The following is a 16,069-nucleotide window of genomic DNA, read 5'->3' as shown; positions in this document are numbered from 1 at the left end:
GGACCTCTCCAGGTCTCCTGTCCTCTTCTAGAACCACGAGGGTTGGGTGAAACTCTTTTCACCTTCCCCCTCTCCTAGAGAAATTCTGAAAGCATGGTCTTCTCCCTTCCTCCTCCTCCTCCCCACCTCCTTCTCCCACGTTTTTCTTCACTTGTAGGTGGAGGCCTGGGCATGGGAGGGAAACCCAGAGATGCCCCTCTCTTCATTTAAGTGGTTGGGACTTGAGCCAAAGGGCAAAGATGTGCCAGCATCCCTCAGAGCTGCCGGCCCAAGGCCTGGGAGTGGGGATGGAGGGCTCTGGGAACAAATCAACCCCTCAAAACAGTGGTTACTGGGATCCAATGACTCGACTCCCTGAGAGAGCATCTGGACCAAAAGCCTGCACTCCAGCCATGGGGGAGGACAGCCAGGAGGCCGGCCCCCAGCTCCAGCTGAACGGGGAGGGTCTGAATTCTCCGTCCCTACTGGAGAGCGACAGAGCAGGTGTAACGTGGAGAAAGGAGGAAGGGCTCCGTGGAGGGCAGCCTTGGAAAGGAGGCCCGGGAACGAGTGGAAAGGGGTGCTGAGGAGGGTGGAAGGAGGTGGGAGAGGGGAGAGAAGCAGGCTCTTACAGGTGGCTGTAAGGCCAGCGCCCGAGAGGACTGTCCCGCCGATGCCGACTGCACCACATCAGATGACATTTGAACTTAAAAATTCTGGTCAAGTGGATAGTTTGACACTGAAAATCATTTCTGCACACAGAGGAGGAAGATTAAAGCATAAAGAGGGACTGTGCCTCAGATTTCGGGCTCTTGGATTTCTAGCAGGGAGACTAGCGAAGCCTTGAGGTCTGTGGTAGAACACACAGCGTGGCACACACGCCCCTAAACAGAATTTTTCAAACCATAAGTAGCAAGTGCCACCACAACCCAACTTAGGGTTCAAATGGTTATATTATTATCAAGTATGGTTTCCATTTAGTAAAACCTCATTAAGCTTTTCACAAGTGGACACTTGCATGGTGCCACCTGAAGCCCGGCGGGAGCATCAGGGCCTTGTCATCCCTTCCCACGGTGTCACTGACCAGTCGCCATGGATGAGGCTGGAGCTTTGCTGCCTCCATCTCTGTTACCAGACATGCCCATTTTACAGAGGAGGAAACTGAGGCCGAGAGAGAGCAATGACCTCTCGCCATTTCATCCCACTTAACTAGGAGATGGGAGCACAGATGTGCTGGAGGCTCCCTGGCGGGGGGGATGGCGGGAAGGGACGCCTCCCTGAACTGCACTTCCCTGCTTTCGCTTCGCTCTTCACTTTGAGTTTACTTCACTGTTACTTTACCTTTATCTGGCCTTCAACTTTTACTTCTTTTGACTTTGCTTTGCTGTATTGATTGGGCGGGGGCAGTACGAGAGGGGAACACGGGCAGAAGTGCTCCCAGCAGCCCTCAAGTAACAGAACTTAGCAACACCGGGCCCCGTGAACAGCCTGGGGGGGGCGGACAGGGGGCTGCAGAAACGTCTTTCTCTGGCCAACGGAGGCCACTTGGTGAGGCCCGGGCAGCAAGCTGGGGTCTGGAGCAGGACCACCAGGAAGCAAGGGGGCTTCTCACCCCCCAGAGCAGGTAAGCTTCCCTCCCGCCCCGACCAGAGCACCAGGGAATGGAGGCCCCTTAGAAGACTCTCCGCGGGGCAGACTGGATCCCCCACCTCCGTCACCCCTGCTCGGTCTCCACCTGGGGCACGCGCCCTCACACTCAGCGTCCGTTGTCGAATATGCCTCCCTGGAGCCTCAGAAAACGGCACTCCTGGGGCTCTCCGCACCACACTGAACCACCCTGCTTAGGTCTCTGAAACGGCCCCTCACTCCGATGCCCTGACCCTGCCCAGGCCACGCGGAAGAGGCCAGGTGTCCCTGGCAGCCTGCAGGCTTGGAGTCTCCTCTCTCACCATTTCTTTTTTAAACTACTTAGCATCCTCTCTCATCTGAGGCCTCTGAACCCCACCACGGGGCATCTCAGGCCTCCATCCCTCTCGGCTGCACCAAGCCCTCATTTCACTGGTGCGCTGGTAGCTCCTTCAAAGCGGCTAATGCTCCAATGAAAGAAACATCAAAGCTCCGAGACACTGGCCTCCCTGACAGCTCACACAGGACGGCAACGATCCTCCACTTGGCAAATCGACCGTGGGACGGAGCACCTCCTCTCCCCCCTCCCTGTCCCGGGCGCCAGCCTTGGGTCTGGTCGGCCTGCGCTCGCCTGCGCGAGGTTTAGGGAGCTCTGGAACTCATTAACGGGCGCCGACAACGAGACCATCAGGAAAACCCGAGTGTTGCCTGTCTGGGTAGACCAGAAACCACATTTACACCTGACAAGTGGAGTGATCACAGAGCTTAAACCCAACAGGCGACATCAGCTGGGGCGTGCCAAGGCATTAATAATTAATTCCGCGGGCCATTCTGAGGTTTTCACTTTAATCACTTGGCAGGAGAATCTGTATGAGTTGTGCTCCAAAAGAAATTAAGGCATTTTTCAATTCACCACCTCCCCAAGTTGGCAAAACCTTTCCCCACCCTGTTCTGACCTCCCTTTAGACACAGGGAGGACAGAGTGGTTCCCAGAGGTTCCCAGGAGGAGGAGGGGAGGGAGACAGCTGTGGGGGGGGAGGCCCACTCCAGTGCTCACCGTAATCATTGTCTCGTTGCAAATGATCAATCATGAATGGGATGGGGTCCTTGGGCTGGTGGATCAGGAGCTGCTCCAGCATGTTCTGTGGGCACAGGGCAGACACCCAGGTGGTTAACACCTGCATGAGCACCCAAGGCCCCAGGCTCAGGTGGCCCAGCACCCTGGTATTGCAATGGATACCAGTTACGGGGCCTGATCTCTCCCCTGCCCCCTACCCTAGCTGGCATCTGTCTGGGTCCCTGTGAGCAAGCCGTGTGGGCTTTGCTGGGGAGACACCCGGACGGAGGCGGAGCTGGAGGGATGGCACCCCAGACTCAGAGCAGGCAGTCTCGGGGCCCTCGCCCCTCACTTCCTTGGTGACTCCCAGATCAGCCTTCTCTCGGTTTCTCTCCTGCGCTGCACCCGTTCACCCCTCAGAGCCCTAGCAAATGCTGTTCCTTCAGCTTGGAACACTTTTCCTCAGGCCTCAATGGAAACATACCTTCCCGATGATACTCACTAGGTCAATCCTGTCATATGTTCCTGCAGCCCCCGTGCATCCCCTTTATCGCCTCCCCCTTGTCCCAGTGCCTGGCACAATCCCAGTAGGTGCCCCACGCGGATGTCTGCTGGGGGACGTGGCCATCGCTGCTACCTGTGTCCCTCCAGAGTGGAACAGATATCTAAGAGTCCTGGGATTGCCTGGCTATTTAATCCTAAGGGAAAGCAGCTTCCACGGTTCCAGAACAAAAGGCTCAGAAATGGACCAGGTGGCCGACAGCAGCCGGGCTGGTGCACTAAGGAGCAGCCTTATGCCCTAGGGACAAGCAGGGAGGGGCTGTAGCCCTTTGGGGGCAGAGGGAGAGCAGGGCAGTAAAAACAGCATGAACCATGAGAAGTCCTAGCCCCACTCCGCTTCTCACCATCAAGACCCTTCCCTTCTCTGGGCCTCAGGTTCCCTGCTCATTAAAAGGCACAGTTGGACGAGATCCCTAGTCACATATCACTGGTGAGATGGTGTGAGCTGATTTTAGATGGTTCTCAGATGAATATTTTAAATTTCACTTTTACACAGTTGCATATCTAATGTGTATTAGAAAAATCAGTATGTCAAACCTACGATTTCAAGGATATTGCTTAGGATGAGGTGAAATAAGTTAATTTTTTTTAAAGTGGGTTGACTTAAAGAAATGATTAAGTTAAAATGGAAATATGGTGTTGGTTATATGAATCTATACCTGTGGTAATATTTCATAGACTCATACCCAAAAAATGAGTGCTGGTAAAAATGGATGAAATCCAAATAAGGTCTGTAGTCTAGTTAATAGTACCTATGTCAATTTCCTGATTTTGACAATGTACTACAGCTACCTTAGATGTTACTACTAGGGGAAGCTGGGTCAAGGGTACATCAGAACTCTGTACTATTTTTGTAACTTCCTGTGGGTCTAATATTATTTTAAAATAAAAACATTGGGAATTCCCTGGCAGTCCAGTGGTTAGGACTCAGTGCTTTCACTGCTGGGGCCCAGGTTCAATCCCTGGTCAGGGAACTAAGATCCCACAGCCTCGCTGCACAGCAAAAAAAAAAAAAAAAAAAAAGCCAGAAAATGGAAATGGTAGAAACCAAGGAGGGAGTACACAAATGACTAAGGACTGGAAATACTGGACCAAAAGCTTCCTCAGGCTGCTCCTTCCAACAACTGCTATGAGATACACCAGATTCTCTAGAGCGGGGCACAGTGATCCCAGGAGTTGCCCCATCCTGCCCACCACCCGGTGACTTAGGACTCAGCTAGCCATCTTCTTCACTTAGATTGGCCACTCAGTTTTAGAAATCTCTCGTGTGTCCTCTATCAGTTAACACTTTCCAAAGGAAGCCTATGCTTGCTGGAGGGATGGAGACTCAGGTTTCTTAGTCTGAGTTCTTCTCTCAGCGCTGTCAGAGGCTCAAACGGCCACTGGCATCACTAAGGAGGTGCCTCTGGGGACGGGGTGTACCCGGAGGAGCAGACAAACACTCCAGCTTCCCTTTGGCCCTCAGAACCTCGGAGTGGCTGAAAGTTCCTCCGGTTCAGCTCCTGAAAGCCTTTACTTCCACGAGATGCAGAAGGGAAGCCTGGAGCGCGTGCAGGGGCACGGCTTTGCCTAAGGTCACACAGGGAGTAGGTCGGTCAGGTCAGGAACTCAGGATGAGGGCTTGGGAGGTGCCCTGAACTCTTGGCCCTGAGGAGGAAGGGCCAGGTAGGAAATGCTGCTGTCCAAACCACAGGGCTGCTGTCCCAGGAGGTGGCCCTCTCAGACGACGGAGAGGGCCACCTTCAACGCAGACACTCTCCAGCTCAGAAACCAACACTGCAGACGGCCTGGGAATTGTCAGCACCAGATGAGTCCCTTAGAAACCACCTCTTGCAACCTGGCGTCTCACAGACGGGGGAACTGAGAAAAGGAAGGGACCTCTTCCAGATCATGGACTTGACTGGGGCGGGGCCAGGACCAAATCATGGCCAGCATGGCCTGCCCCCTTTCCTCCCTCCAGGGAGGGTCAGGGAGCATCTTTTGGTCGAGCGGTCCCTTGGGATACGATGGCACAGGAGTCGAACAACCCAATTTGGGCGTCCTCGTGGGTAACAAACGTGACCCCTCCCTGATGCGGCGTCGCCGGCGCGCAGCCGGACCGCAGCAAGAGGTTCCCCGGCCACCGCCTGGTGTCGCGACAGGGCAGGGCTGCCCGGGTCACCTGCATCAACTCGAAGACGTGGTTCGCCTCCCCATACTGGGGCATTTCCGGGGGGATGCGGTGCGGGGCGGTGGTCGCGTCCATATCGCCGTGCAACGCGTCCGCTCCCTGCTGACCGCCGTCGCTAGGGCCGCGCGTCATCAGCGCGCGCCGCTCACTGGTGACCGCCGTCGCCAGGGGTGCCGCGCCGTTGCGTCATCAGCACGCGTCGCGCCCGCCCACCGGCGAGGCTGGCGCCTGGCCTGGGTCCCTGCTCCTCCGCCGGCGAGCTCAGCCGCCTGGGGCAAGTGCTTCCCTGCCCTGGCGTCGTCCGCGCCCCTCTGCGCGCCCCCAGCGGGGCACCTCAAGTCTCCTCCAGCTGTGGCCTTCTGGGGTCAGAGGTGTCCCCTGATAGGGCCCCCCTGTGCTGAGAGACCCCGAGGGCACGTCGGCCCCCGAGAGGGCGGGAGGCGGATCCTGCTTCTGGTTCCGTCATCGCGCCCTGGCCCAGACGTTAGGCGCTCCTTGAGCCACCCCGGCTCTGCTCTCTGGGCCTCAGTTTCCTCATCTTTAAAATGAAGACGCTGAGTAGATGTGGGGCAGGGTGCTTGAAAAAGGAGGGGCGGAGGGTCGAGGGTCCCGTCGGAAACCCTCAGCCCAGCTTGCACCTTCTGAGCCCCCGAGACCCCGCCACTTGCTCCCGGGGCGGGGCGGGGCTGCCCCGTGACCCGATTGCTATGGCACCGGCGGTAACAATCAGGCCCGCGGCCCCGCCCCTTCTCACCTCAGATCTCCCCACCCCACCCACCCCGTCTCCCAAGCCCTGGGAAGGGCCTCCCCGCCCCTCCGGAGCCCCAGACACCCACGGAGACGCTCCAGCTTCAGGGCACTCTGTGAGTGAAGGCCGCTCTAGGACAAGCAAGGTTAAAGCAGGCCGGGGGAGGGGACGGGAGGGGAGGGGACGGGAGGGGAGGGGACGGGAGGGCCCTCCCAAGCCCTGGATTTGGAAACTGGAGGGTGAGGGGGGTGGAGAATGGAGGGGGCCGCCGCTGCTGCCGCTGCCCAAAGAGAGAGAGTTGGGGTGGGACGCGGAGGGGGGAAGGAGGTCTGCGAATCGTGTTAATCCCCGGTGGGTAGCCTGGTATCTGACGCGGCACTGAACTGGGAGCTCTAGCTCTTGTCCGTTGCTATTCTTAGGAGGAGCTACCGTAATGTGAACATTACGGAGAGGGAGTATGGCATAGTCAATACAGATTGCCCAGAGTTCAAATCCTGGCTCCGCTCTTACTAGCTGTGCAAGCCTGCTCTGTGCCTTACTTTCCTCCCCTATTAAGTGGGGATTATGGAAGGCTTCTATGAGCTAATATGTCAGAAGTATTAGACAGTAACTGGTGTGTAGTAAGTGCACAATGCAGAGGGGCTACTATTAGTAATATATCTCATTTAATCTTTGCACCAACCCTGAGAAATAGGTACCTTCATTCCCATTTTACGGGTGAGAAATTGGAGGCTCAGAACGGTAAAAATTTGTTAGCTGAGCCATTTCCCTTTTCTGGACCTCTTTCCTCATCAGCTGTTGATCATGGAGCATTGGAATCAGAAGAGCCCTTGAAAAGCCTCTAATCCAAACTCCCTCATTTTACAGATGGATAAACTGAGGCCTGGAAAGGGGGAAACTCTAGGCCAAGGTCACTTGTTAAAGGTAGAGCCAGGCTGGAACTAGGCGTCCTGACTCCTAGCCAAAGCCTTTTCCAGCAGCTGCCAGCCCGGAGACATGCCCTCCAAGGGGAAGAGGCTCGCTCCCCCTCAGAACTGCCTTCTCAAAGCACGTACACACTTTGGTAGGCTTGTCAAATTCAACTGCAAAGACAGCTGGGGAAGAAAAGGAAGCTGCCTCACCCTGAACAAAGAACATAACCACCAAGCCTGCAATTTGCACTGGAGAGGCTCAGTTTGCTTCCTGGACATTTCTGAAATGACTTGCCTTCCTCCTCATTTATTTTAAGCCCTAGGCACTTTTCATACCACGATTTAATCTTTAGCAGCCTGAAAAAATACAAATCAATTAAAGCCTAAAACCTATCGGGTAATCACTTTTTTCCTTCCTCCTCCCGCAGATCAAGAAGTGCTTGCACCCTGCGCCTTTCATCCAGACTAATCTGGCTGCAGTGACTCTTGTTCAAGGGACGATCACTTTGGATAGCTTATTACAGCTCCTCTCACGGTACTCCTGGTGTGCATGTCACAAGTCGATAGGATCAAGAACCAAGTCGGTTTTGCTCTCAGGGGCTCTTGGGGCCACCAGTCAAGGTAGGCTGTATCCCTAGAGAAGTTGGCAGTCCCAGGAGGGTGGCAGGGAGCTGGGCACACAGGGAAGCCCCCTGAATGCTAGTCCTCATTGCTTTGGCATGGGGAACAGGGAACAGCCTCACTCGAGCGGAAGCGAGGCCCAAGGGTCTAGGTAGTGCAGGCCCTTGGTATCCACTCCCCACCCACCCCGCCCCGCCAGCCACAGTCAATCTGGTATCTGGCGTGTTTCTCTCAATGGACCATCACTGGGGGGTGGGGGAAGGAAGGGAGGTATCCAAGTTAAGATCCCAGGCTTAATAAAGTCGGGCAGAACTGAGTGGGGAAGCCGGTTTGCTCCCATCCTAGCTGCCTGACCTCAGCTCTGTCATCTGTCATGTGGGGGTGATCGTGGTACCCCGCTGAAAGGGCTGTAGCAAGGATCTGAGGTGATGCCTGTCCAGGGTTTACCTAGAGCCTCATCGAACCGGCTGTTATTAGGAGGATTGGGCCGAGCCATCTGGGATCTCGTTGAAGGCTGAATCTCGGCTCCAGTTCGCCCTGCCCTGCACCCACCCACCTCCTGGAAATGCCCCTCTTGCAGACTGTGTAGCCCTTCTGGCCATTCCCATCTGGCTTCCCTACTTGCTTTTCTCCTTCTCTAAACTACCGTTCACTTCACTTATCCTCATTGTCTGCCTCCCATTCTTAAAGTCCCTCCAGGGTAGGGAGTCTTGTCTATTTTGTTCAATGCTGTGTACCCAGCCCAGCACCCTGCAGGTGTCTGGCACCTGGTAGGCACTGCAGCATAAATGAATGAACGAATGAATGAACGCCTGGAGTGCTCTGCACCTCCTTGGCTAGAAGCTTCCGTGGTTGCTCTCACAGCTCTGCCTGACAGTGGGCCCTCAGCCTCGCCCTGCCCACCGCCCCTGCACCTGCTCACGACATTCCCTCTTCCCACCCTCTGCCCGGGGTCCCACCCCTCCGCCCACCTGCCCTCCTCCTCTCCAAAGCCGGCCTTCTTTTCTTTTCTATAAATTTATTTATGTATTTATTTATTTTTGTCTGCGTTGGGTCTTCGTTGCTGCACGTGGGCTTTCTCTAGTTGCAGCGAGCGGGGGCTACTCTTCGTTGCGGTGCGCGGGCTTCTCATTCTGGTGGCTTCTCTTGTTGCGGAGCACGGGCTCTAGGAGCTGGGGCTTCAGTAGTTGTGGTTCGCGGGCTCTAGAGCGCAGGCTCAGTAGTTGTGGCGCACGGGCTCAGTTGCTCCGCGGCATGTGGGATCTTCCCGGACCAGGGCTCGAACCCATGTCCCCTGCATTGGCAGGCGGATTCTTAACCACTGCGCCACCAGGGAAGCCCCCGGCCTTCTTTTCAAACCTTCCCTCCACCATGAGGTCGAGCCCTCAGCAGCCTTGGCTTCTTTCAGGGTGCACATCATGCCTGCTTTTACCTATCTTGATTGCTGCGTTTCTGGCACCCCCTTACCTTTTGCAGCGAGGTGTGGGCCTCGCTCTCCTCGCCCTAGGCCAGGTCCTGGTCAGCCTGCCTCCATGGGAGATGACAGAAAACTGCTGCACCCCGACCCCGGGTCGACTCATTTCTGCCTCCAGGATGGGGCCGGGGGGCCTTGGCTGGCTGTGGCACGTGTTCCACAAACAGTGGGTCCCACCGCGTCCCCACAGCCCGGCTCCCCTCCCAGCTTGTGCTGAATGGGGAGGAGATTGAGTAGAAGGAGGCCACTGCCCTGCGTGGCCCTGGACCAGGCCTGTCCCCAGTGGAGCTGCGCTGCTCTGTTGGCAAACACAGGCTACGGCTCCCAGGGGTGGCCTCAGGACGCTGCCGCTGAAGCTGCTCCATTCAGTTTGCAGTAGACCCACCTGGGCTGGTGGGGCACGATTGTCGGGCCCCCTCCTGGCATGGCTCCTTTTTTTTTTTTCGGCTGTACCTCACAGCTTGCGGGACCTTAGCTCCCCGACCAGGGATTGAACCCGCACCCTCAGCGGTGAAAGCTCAGACCGCCAGGGAGTTCCCTGGCGCGGCTCCTGTATGGCAGCGGGGCTGCGTTTAGCTCCCAGCCCAGGACTGCGGCTCCCAGCTCCAGGTCCCCAGCCCTCTGAAGTTCTCTGACTCACCCCTCCCGTCGTGTCGTGGAGGCCACCTGGTGGTCTGTTCTCCTTTCATCCCCCTGATGCCGGCTCCTCTTACCAGAGACTCCCTCATTCCGGTCCTGCTGTGTGAGGATGCTGAGGGAGACCCAGCAGAAAGCAAGCCTTCTCTCCACCTGCGACCTGGCAGGAAGCCTGGATGTGTTCTCCGCCCCCCCCCCCACCCCAGTGTTCTGGCTCCTTCCACTTGCAGCATCCCACTGGGGCCCTACCTCAGTGCAGCCTCCTCTGACTGACGCGGGGCACGTCCAAGCCTGGGCTCCATGTGTGCCAGGGCCTCGTGGTGCAGGAACAGCTGGCTGTGACACCTTCAAGGATGCTGGTTAGACATCAGGAAACCCAGGACCTAGTGTGTCTCTGGCACAAGCTTGCTGTGACTCCCTGGGCCTCAGTTTCCCCCGGAAGTTAAGGGGAGTTGATCTGCTGGGCTTCCTTCCAGCCCTAACATTCCATAAATCCGTGACCTGGAGTGTTTTGCATGTGCTCGGCAAAACTGTGATGTCATGGAGGGCAGAACCCACTGCCTCTTTCTGCTCAGAGGAGATTGTGGACACGTCATGGACCTCCTGGATGACACTGGGACAGTTTGTGAGGCACCAAAAGACAGTACTCTCCGCAGCGTCAATTTTTCCAATCAGGGTCATCCCTGCAAACTCCCCAGGAGGCAGGGAGGGGGCACCAGCGGCCAACCCCGCCCTGGGGATGGGAGGACCTCAACTCAGGGCTCCTGCCCCAAGCACAGAGTAGGGAAACGGCATGTCCTCAGACTCGACTACAAGGGTCTCAGTGCCGACCCTTCCCCTGCTTAGCCTGGAAGGAATCCTTAGACTTTCCCACCAGCTGCAGAGTGGCAGATGTTTTAAAACAATTTGGTCCCAACTGACAAAATCACAGATTTTACATGCTGTGACACATTTCTCCATCCCGGCCTTTGCTGACACCACAGGGAGGTGCTGGAGGCCGTGTGTGTGTGTGTGTGTGTGTGTGTGAGAGAGAGACACCCACAATCTGGAGAAACTGAGGTCCGGAGAAACTCACGTCTACAGCTGAGGGAAGGAAGTCTTGTTTCACAGCAAAGAACATGTCCCTGGAGGGTAAATAGGCTTGGGTCGGGCTTGGCTCCGTCGCGGACAGCCTGCCGGGTTCTTGAGCAAGTGCACAGCCTCCTAGGGCCTCGTTTCCTTCTCTGCAAAATGGGGATGAAAATCGTCCCTGCTCCCCAGGGTTGCGGGGAGCTGCTCAGCCCCGTGCGCCGCTGAGGGGGGCCATGGGCATCTCACAACCCCCGAGCTGGATCCGCGGGTCTGGCCCTGGGAGCTCAAGACTCTCCTCTTCCTCGCACAGACTCCTTCTCGCCTGTGAATGAGCAGACAGGATGATGAATGAGGTGAAAGAATCCCTTCGAAGTGTGGAGCAGAAGTACCGGCTCTTCCAGCAGCAGCAGTTCACCTTCATCGCTGCCCTGGAGCACTGCAGGGAGAATGCCCACGACAAGATCCGGCCCGTCTCCAGCATCGGGCAGGTGGAGGCTCGCGGGCTCGCGGGCGGGGGCCGGCCCTCCTCCCCTCACTAGAACGCTGAAAACCACCAAGGCCCAGAGAGGGCCAGTGCATGTGTGCCAGCATCGGGACTCAGAGCCTAACTGGTGGAATAAGCCGTTCACTCATTCCCTCACCAAGTATGTGAGTGAACGGCCAAGCGGTTGAAAGGTGTGGGCTCAAGACTCAGCCGGCCAGCGTTTAGGTCCCGGCTCTGCCACGTGCCACCTCTGGGACTGCGGGCCAGTGATTCACCTCTCTTCATACATTTCGTCTGGGAAATGTACGAAGAGCAGCACACACCTCCTAGGGCTGTTACGCGGGTTTAATGAAATCATCAGCAGAACCCACTCTGTCGGCAGCTGGTGCTGTCGGCCTGGGCTCAGGGCAGGGATGTATGGTGAACAGATGCACACGGGCCCAGCCACTGGGTTCCACTGCGGTTTAGAAACTGCGACCTGCCGCGCACCTTGCTGGTCACATTTGGCCTGGCAGCATCCTTCAAACAATTTTTTTAAATTTTTGTAAAAATTTCTCCCAGTTTTTTAACTTGGAATTTTAAAAACCTACAGAAAACGAACACCCGTGTAACTTTCACCTAGATACATGAGTCTGTAATATTCAGGGTGCACCCTTGTTTGTATGTACCCTCTTTCCTCTGAACTATTTGAAAGTAAACTGGCTGCATCCTTTTCAGCCCATCCCCCAAAGGTTCAGACTTCCAAGGGCACAGAACAGGTTTTCAGTATCAGGAAGGAGCCCCCGAGACGCCCCCCACCTCTGCTCAGAATCTACATCAGGGCTGAGTGACCCCGACCCACTCCTCCTTGCCTTAGGTTCAAGAAGGCTTTTGGTAGATAATGGCCCCATGTGTGTTGACTCTCAACCTTCACCCTGCCCTTCCTGGACTGAGGTATCCAAAGGTTACCTGCACGCACACCTGGTAGCCCAGTGACGCTGCTCTGTTGTAGTTACGCCACAGTGCAGGTTCCTCCTTACCCCCCGCCCCGCCCCAGACCCTGGGGCAGGTGTGTGAGGTGTTTGGGCATATACCGTGCGTGTCAAAAACCTCTACCCCCCTACAAAGCTACTGTACTTGGGAAGGAACTACTTGAGATCATTTGGGGAGACATCCCTAGCGATAAAAAGTCAACCAGTGGCAGCAGGAAAACCCTGGTTGTCTTAGAACTTTCTGGGTACTGGAGGAGGTAGGCGGTGCCCCCTTCCACGAGACTGTGGAGAGTAGGGCCATGTGAAATGGGTCAGTTAATCCTGCCTGGACTGGAGCCAACTCCTCCCCAGCCCTTGCCCAATCTCAGATCCAGAGCGACTGGGGGTCCCGGGTGTGGAGAGAGTCCTGGGCCGGGGAGGATCCCCACTGCCCCCCAAGGAAAGGAGTTGAAATTAGATCAATTTTATCACTATTCTTAGCACCTTTTATGGCTTAAGAAAGGTTTCCCTCCCACTAAAACACGTTCACATGGGAGGTTTCGTTTTTAGTATTTAAGCTCTCCATTCTCTTAGAGTTAATTTTTGTCTGTGGCATGATGTGGAGACTACATTTTTTTCCTCATATAGATCATTGTTTTCCCAGCTCTACTTACTGACTTGTCCCTCCTTTCTCTAGCCTTGGAAGCATAGGACAACAAAACTACAAAGGATTCTAGTTTGCTCCTCAAGCTGGGTGGCCCAAACCAGCAGTTCTCAAAGTGGGTCCTCTAGGTGGGACCATGGCATATAGAGTCAGGGACTAGCCCTCTTTGCTTCAGGTGTTGGCTTAGGTGCCTGGGACTGGTGAGACGTATGGGGCTCAGAGCCCTCGAGCTGGGGTGAATAAGCAGGGCATTTCACCTCTCTGGGCCTCGGTATCCATCTGTAAAATGAGGACTTAAAAAGGTACCCAGTGTATGGCATTTAGGTGAGGACTGAGTGAGCTCAGGCCTGCAAAGCTTTCTGCATGGTGCCCGGGACACTTTAAGATGTTCGCTCTCTATAGACCCGAATGCTTACACGTCACTGGCATATCCCTCAAGACTCTGGTAGGGCCAAGGCAGGTGCTCCCGGGTCCTCCCGGCTCACTCCGCGCGGCCCGTGCAGGTGCAGAGCTACACGGAGCACCACTGCGGCAACTCCACAGACCGGCGTGTCCTGCTCATGTTCCTGGACATCTGCACAGAGCTCGGCAAGCTGTGCCAGCACTTCGAGGCCCTGCACTCGGGCACCCCCGTCACCAACGACCTCCTCGAGAAGTGCAAGACCCTCGTTAGCCAAAGCAACGACTTAAGCAGCCTGCGAGCAGAGTAAGACCCTTCTGATCCGGTTCCCGAGGCCTCAGCGCCTGCGTGTGGGAGGAGGGGGGAGGGGTCGGGGACGGGAGAGGAGGGGTCCTGGAGGAGGGGCGGGCTTTTGCTGAGAGGGCAGGTGAGTCTAAGCTGGTGAATCACAGGCGACTGTCCAGACGTCCCCGGCTGGGAAGTCCTAGGCCCCTTGATTTAGTGGACTGACTCTGACCCAACAAATCATCTTATTGATAATGAGGGATCCTGAGGCCCAGATCTAGTAGGACACAAATCCTTTTACTGAAGCCTGCACCAGGCCAGGAGAAGGGGGTCACAGACCAGTTGTTCCCAGAAGCCCAGGAAGAAGTGGGATGTCTGGAGCCCGGTCCCATGGGCGTCAGCACCACCAGCGTGGTTCCCTAATTCTGAGCCCTGGGGAATCCGCAGCACAGAGTACCAAATTCTGGAGGAAGCTGTTGAGATATTAGGGTAAGAAGAGTCAGAGGGGCTGAACGGTGTACTTGGGAGTGATTAGAGCAGGCTTCCACAGCTCGTGACCCACGCCTTGCACACCGGGATCTACTGGGGGCTCTTGGGCCCTAAACCCGCTCAACCACCATGTCTGGCACCGAGAGCCTGGCCTGGTGGGCGCACAGCTCTAAAACCTCCCAAGGGGGTTCTGCCGTGGGGGCAGCATTAGAAACCCCTGCCCGAGGTCCGGGCCGCGGCACGGGAGTCCCCGGAGCAGGGCTCAGCAGGCCCCTCTTGCCACCCTGCAGGTACCCTCACGACATGGTGAACCACCTCAGCTGCCACGAGGCCAGGAACCACTATGGAGGCGTGGTCAGCCTCATCCCCATTGTCCTAGACTTGATGAAAGAATGGGTCGCCCACTCGGAGAAGCTGCCCCGCAAAGCGCTGCAGCACGTGAGTGAGTCCCAGGCAGCCACCAGGGCAGCCGCTCGTGCTCCCCAGGCCACAGGCACCCAGCCTCGGTTAAGAAAAGACAAGTGTGGGCAACCGACACAAGACAGCCTCAAACCTAGGGGGAAAAACAAAGAATGTTCAAAACCACCCTGGAGACCACCTGGTGGGAAACTAACTCAGCCGGTGACCTGCTTGATCCCAATCCCATCCTGTCCCATCCCGTCCCGTGGGGCACTTTGCTACTAAGCTTGGTTTCCACTAGTTGATCCATTTTCACCGGTGCCCACAGTCTTTGCCCCTTATTAACCCCCAAGGGGACCGCCCCATGTATGTCTGAGAACCTCTCTCCCTCACGTGCTTTAACTTCTAACTTTTCCTCGCCTCCGAGCGTCAGGCTCCGTGCTGATGAAGAGGGCCGTCACTTAGTGTTGCTGGTAGAGGGTGTCCCGGGGAGGCTGGGAAAGGGCTAGGGCACCGACTGTGCCGCCCAGGCCCAGCTTTCCCAGCTGAGCCGCTCAGCTGGAGGCGGCCGCTCAGCTCCCTTCCCGCCGCGGCGGCAGCCGTAGGCGAGACGCCACTCTCTGCAAGACAGCTGCTCCCGCCTCCCGGGGTACTGAGGGCAGCTCGCTGCACTGCTCAGTGTGATCAGGTCTCTGGACCAAAGCCCAGAGGGGAACGAACCCGCCCTGCCTCTCCTTTACTTCGGAGGGAGACTGAGAGAAGCCGGAAGAATTGACTTTGTGGCTCCCGTCCGCAGACAGTTACCTGGTTTCTACAACATAATTGAGGCCCAGACGTTGTAAAATGCGTCACTGGCTTCCGAGCTTGCCAGAAGTACTGTCTGACTGTTGGTTTTTGCCTTCACAGGGGGCGACTTAGCTTCTGTATTCTTGCTTCCTCGGGGGCGATGGTCAAGAATAAAAAGTGTTCTGCCACCTCTTTGCCTGGCCTGGTTTCCTGGGATTTATCCCTTAAAGAAAACGACATTCACCCTAAGACCCCAGAGGACGCTGGGCAGTAGCCTCACAAGCAAAACCACTAGCAAAGCGCTACCACTGTGGAGGGGAACACACCCCGCTCCAAACGGGGTCCGCTGTGAAGAGGTTCCTGCCCAAGGCCCACAGAAGGCCAGCCCAGTAACTCCTTGTATAGTTAGAGACCCACTCAGACAAGAACATCTGAATTTTCCAGACAAAAACATCTGAATTTTCCAGACAAAACTTACAACTGCCACCTCGACGTCCTGTCCCAAAGGAGCTGCTTCCGCCGTTAACTGGGCAGAGCCGACCAGTTTCCAGGGCAGCTGGGCGGAAGCGAGCAGTGGAAAACCACGCTGCAGACGTGGCTCTTCACCACCGCTCCTTCCCCAGTAAGGCCAGGGCGGACCTTGCAATCGTTTACAGGTAGTTTCCTGCCTTCCTCCAAACACCTGACGGCGTAGGGAAGGGGGTGGACACGAGCTGCACTCCCTCCTCAGCACACTCGTAAGGCACAATCGGCAAGGC

General features: G+C 56.4%; 2 protein-coding genes across 12 annotated transcripts in view; one reads left to right on the top strand and one right to left on the bottom strand.

Annotated features, from left to right (window-relative positions):
* Positions 1-5,641, bottom strand: part of AK8 (adenylate kinase 8) — a 133,369-nt gene extending 127,728 nt beyond the window's left edge. For 6 of the 8 annotated variants that reach the window (XM_082468207.1, XM_082468209.1, XM_082468208.1 and 3 more), the window contains exons 1-2: positions 5,385-5,641; positions 2,663-2,747 (exon numbers count right to left, since the gene is read on the bottom strand). In XM_082468207.1, the coding sequence (XP_082324333.1) occupies positions 2,663-2,747; positions 5,385-5,525 (226 nt within the window). In that variant the 5' untranslated portion in view covers positions 5,526-5,641. The remainder of the gene's footprint in view (positions 1-2,662; positions 2,748-5,384) is intronic. The other 2 variants (XM_082468214.1, XM_082468212.1) reach the window with 2 other exon arrangements.
* Positions 5,642-5,649: 8 nt separating this feature from the next.
* SPACA9 (sperm acrosome associated 9) lies at positions 5,650-15,499 on the top strand. 4 transcript variants are annotated; one of them, XM_082468252.1, is made up of 5 exons: positions 5,650-5,764; positions 7,481-7,673; positions 11,165-11,342; positions 13,456-13,658; positions 14,417-15,499. In XM_082468252.1, the coding sequence occupies exons 3-5, from the start codon at positions 11,196-11,198 to the stop codon at positions 14,808-14,810; spliced, it is 744 nt and encodes a 247-aa protein (XP_082324378.1). In that variant the 5' UTR covers positions 5,650-5,764; positions 7,481-7,673; positions 11,165-11,195; the 3' UTR covers positions 14,811-15,499. The 4 variants fall into 4 exon arrangements, with proteins under 4 accessions (XP_082324378.1, XP_082324379.1, XP_082324377.1 ...); XM_082468253.1 differs by having other exon boundaries at positions 5,685-5,757; XM_082468251.1 differs by lacking the exon at positions 5,650-5,764 and adding an exon at positions 6,123-6,256.
* The last annotated feature ends 570 nt before the right edge of the window (positions 15,500-16,069 follow it).

Source organism: Balaenoptera physalus (assembly GCF_965194825.1).
Source record: "Balaenoptera physalus genome assembly, chromosome: 7".
In the NCBI taxonomy this organism is placed as follows: domain Eukaryota; kingdom Metazoa; phylum Chordata; class Mammalia; order Artiodactyla; family Balaenopteridae; genus Balaenoptera; species Balaenoptera physalus.
The sequence above is the reverse complement of the archived record's forward strand: the minus strand, read 5'-3'. Positions and strand labels throughout refer to the sequence as shown.

Coding starts and splice junctions, on each gene's coding strand:
- SPACA9 (XM_082468250.1), top strand. CDS start 11,302: ATGCCCACGACAAGATCCGGCCCGTCTCCAGCATCGGGCAGGTGGAGG. Junction 11,503..13,455: donor CTCATTCCCTCACCAAGTAT/GTGAGTGAACGG, acceptor CGGCCCGTGCAG/GTGCAGAGCTACACGGAGCA. Junction 13,659..14,416: donor TTAAGCAGCCTGCGAGCAGA/GTAAGACCCTTC, acceptor GCCACCCTGCAG/GTACCCTCACGACATGGTGA.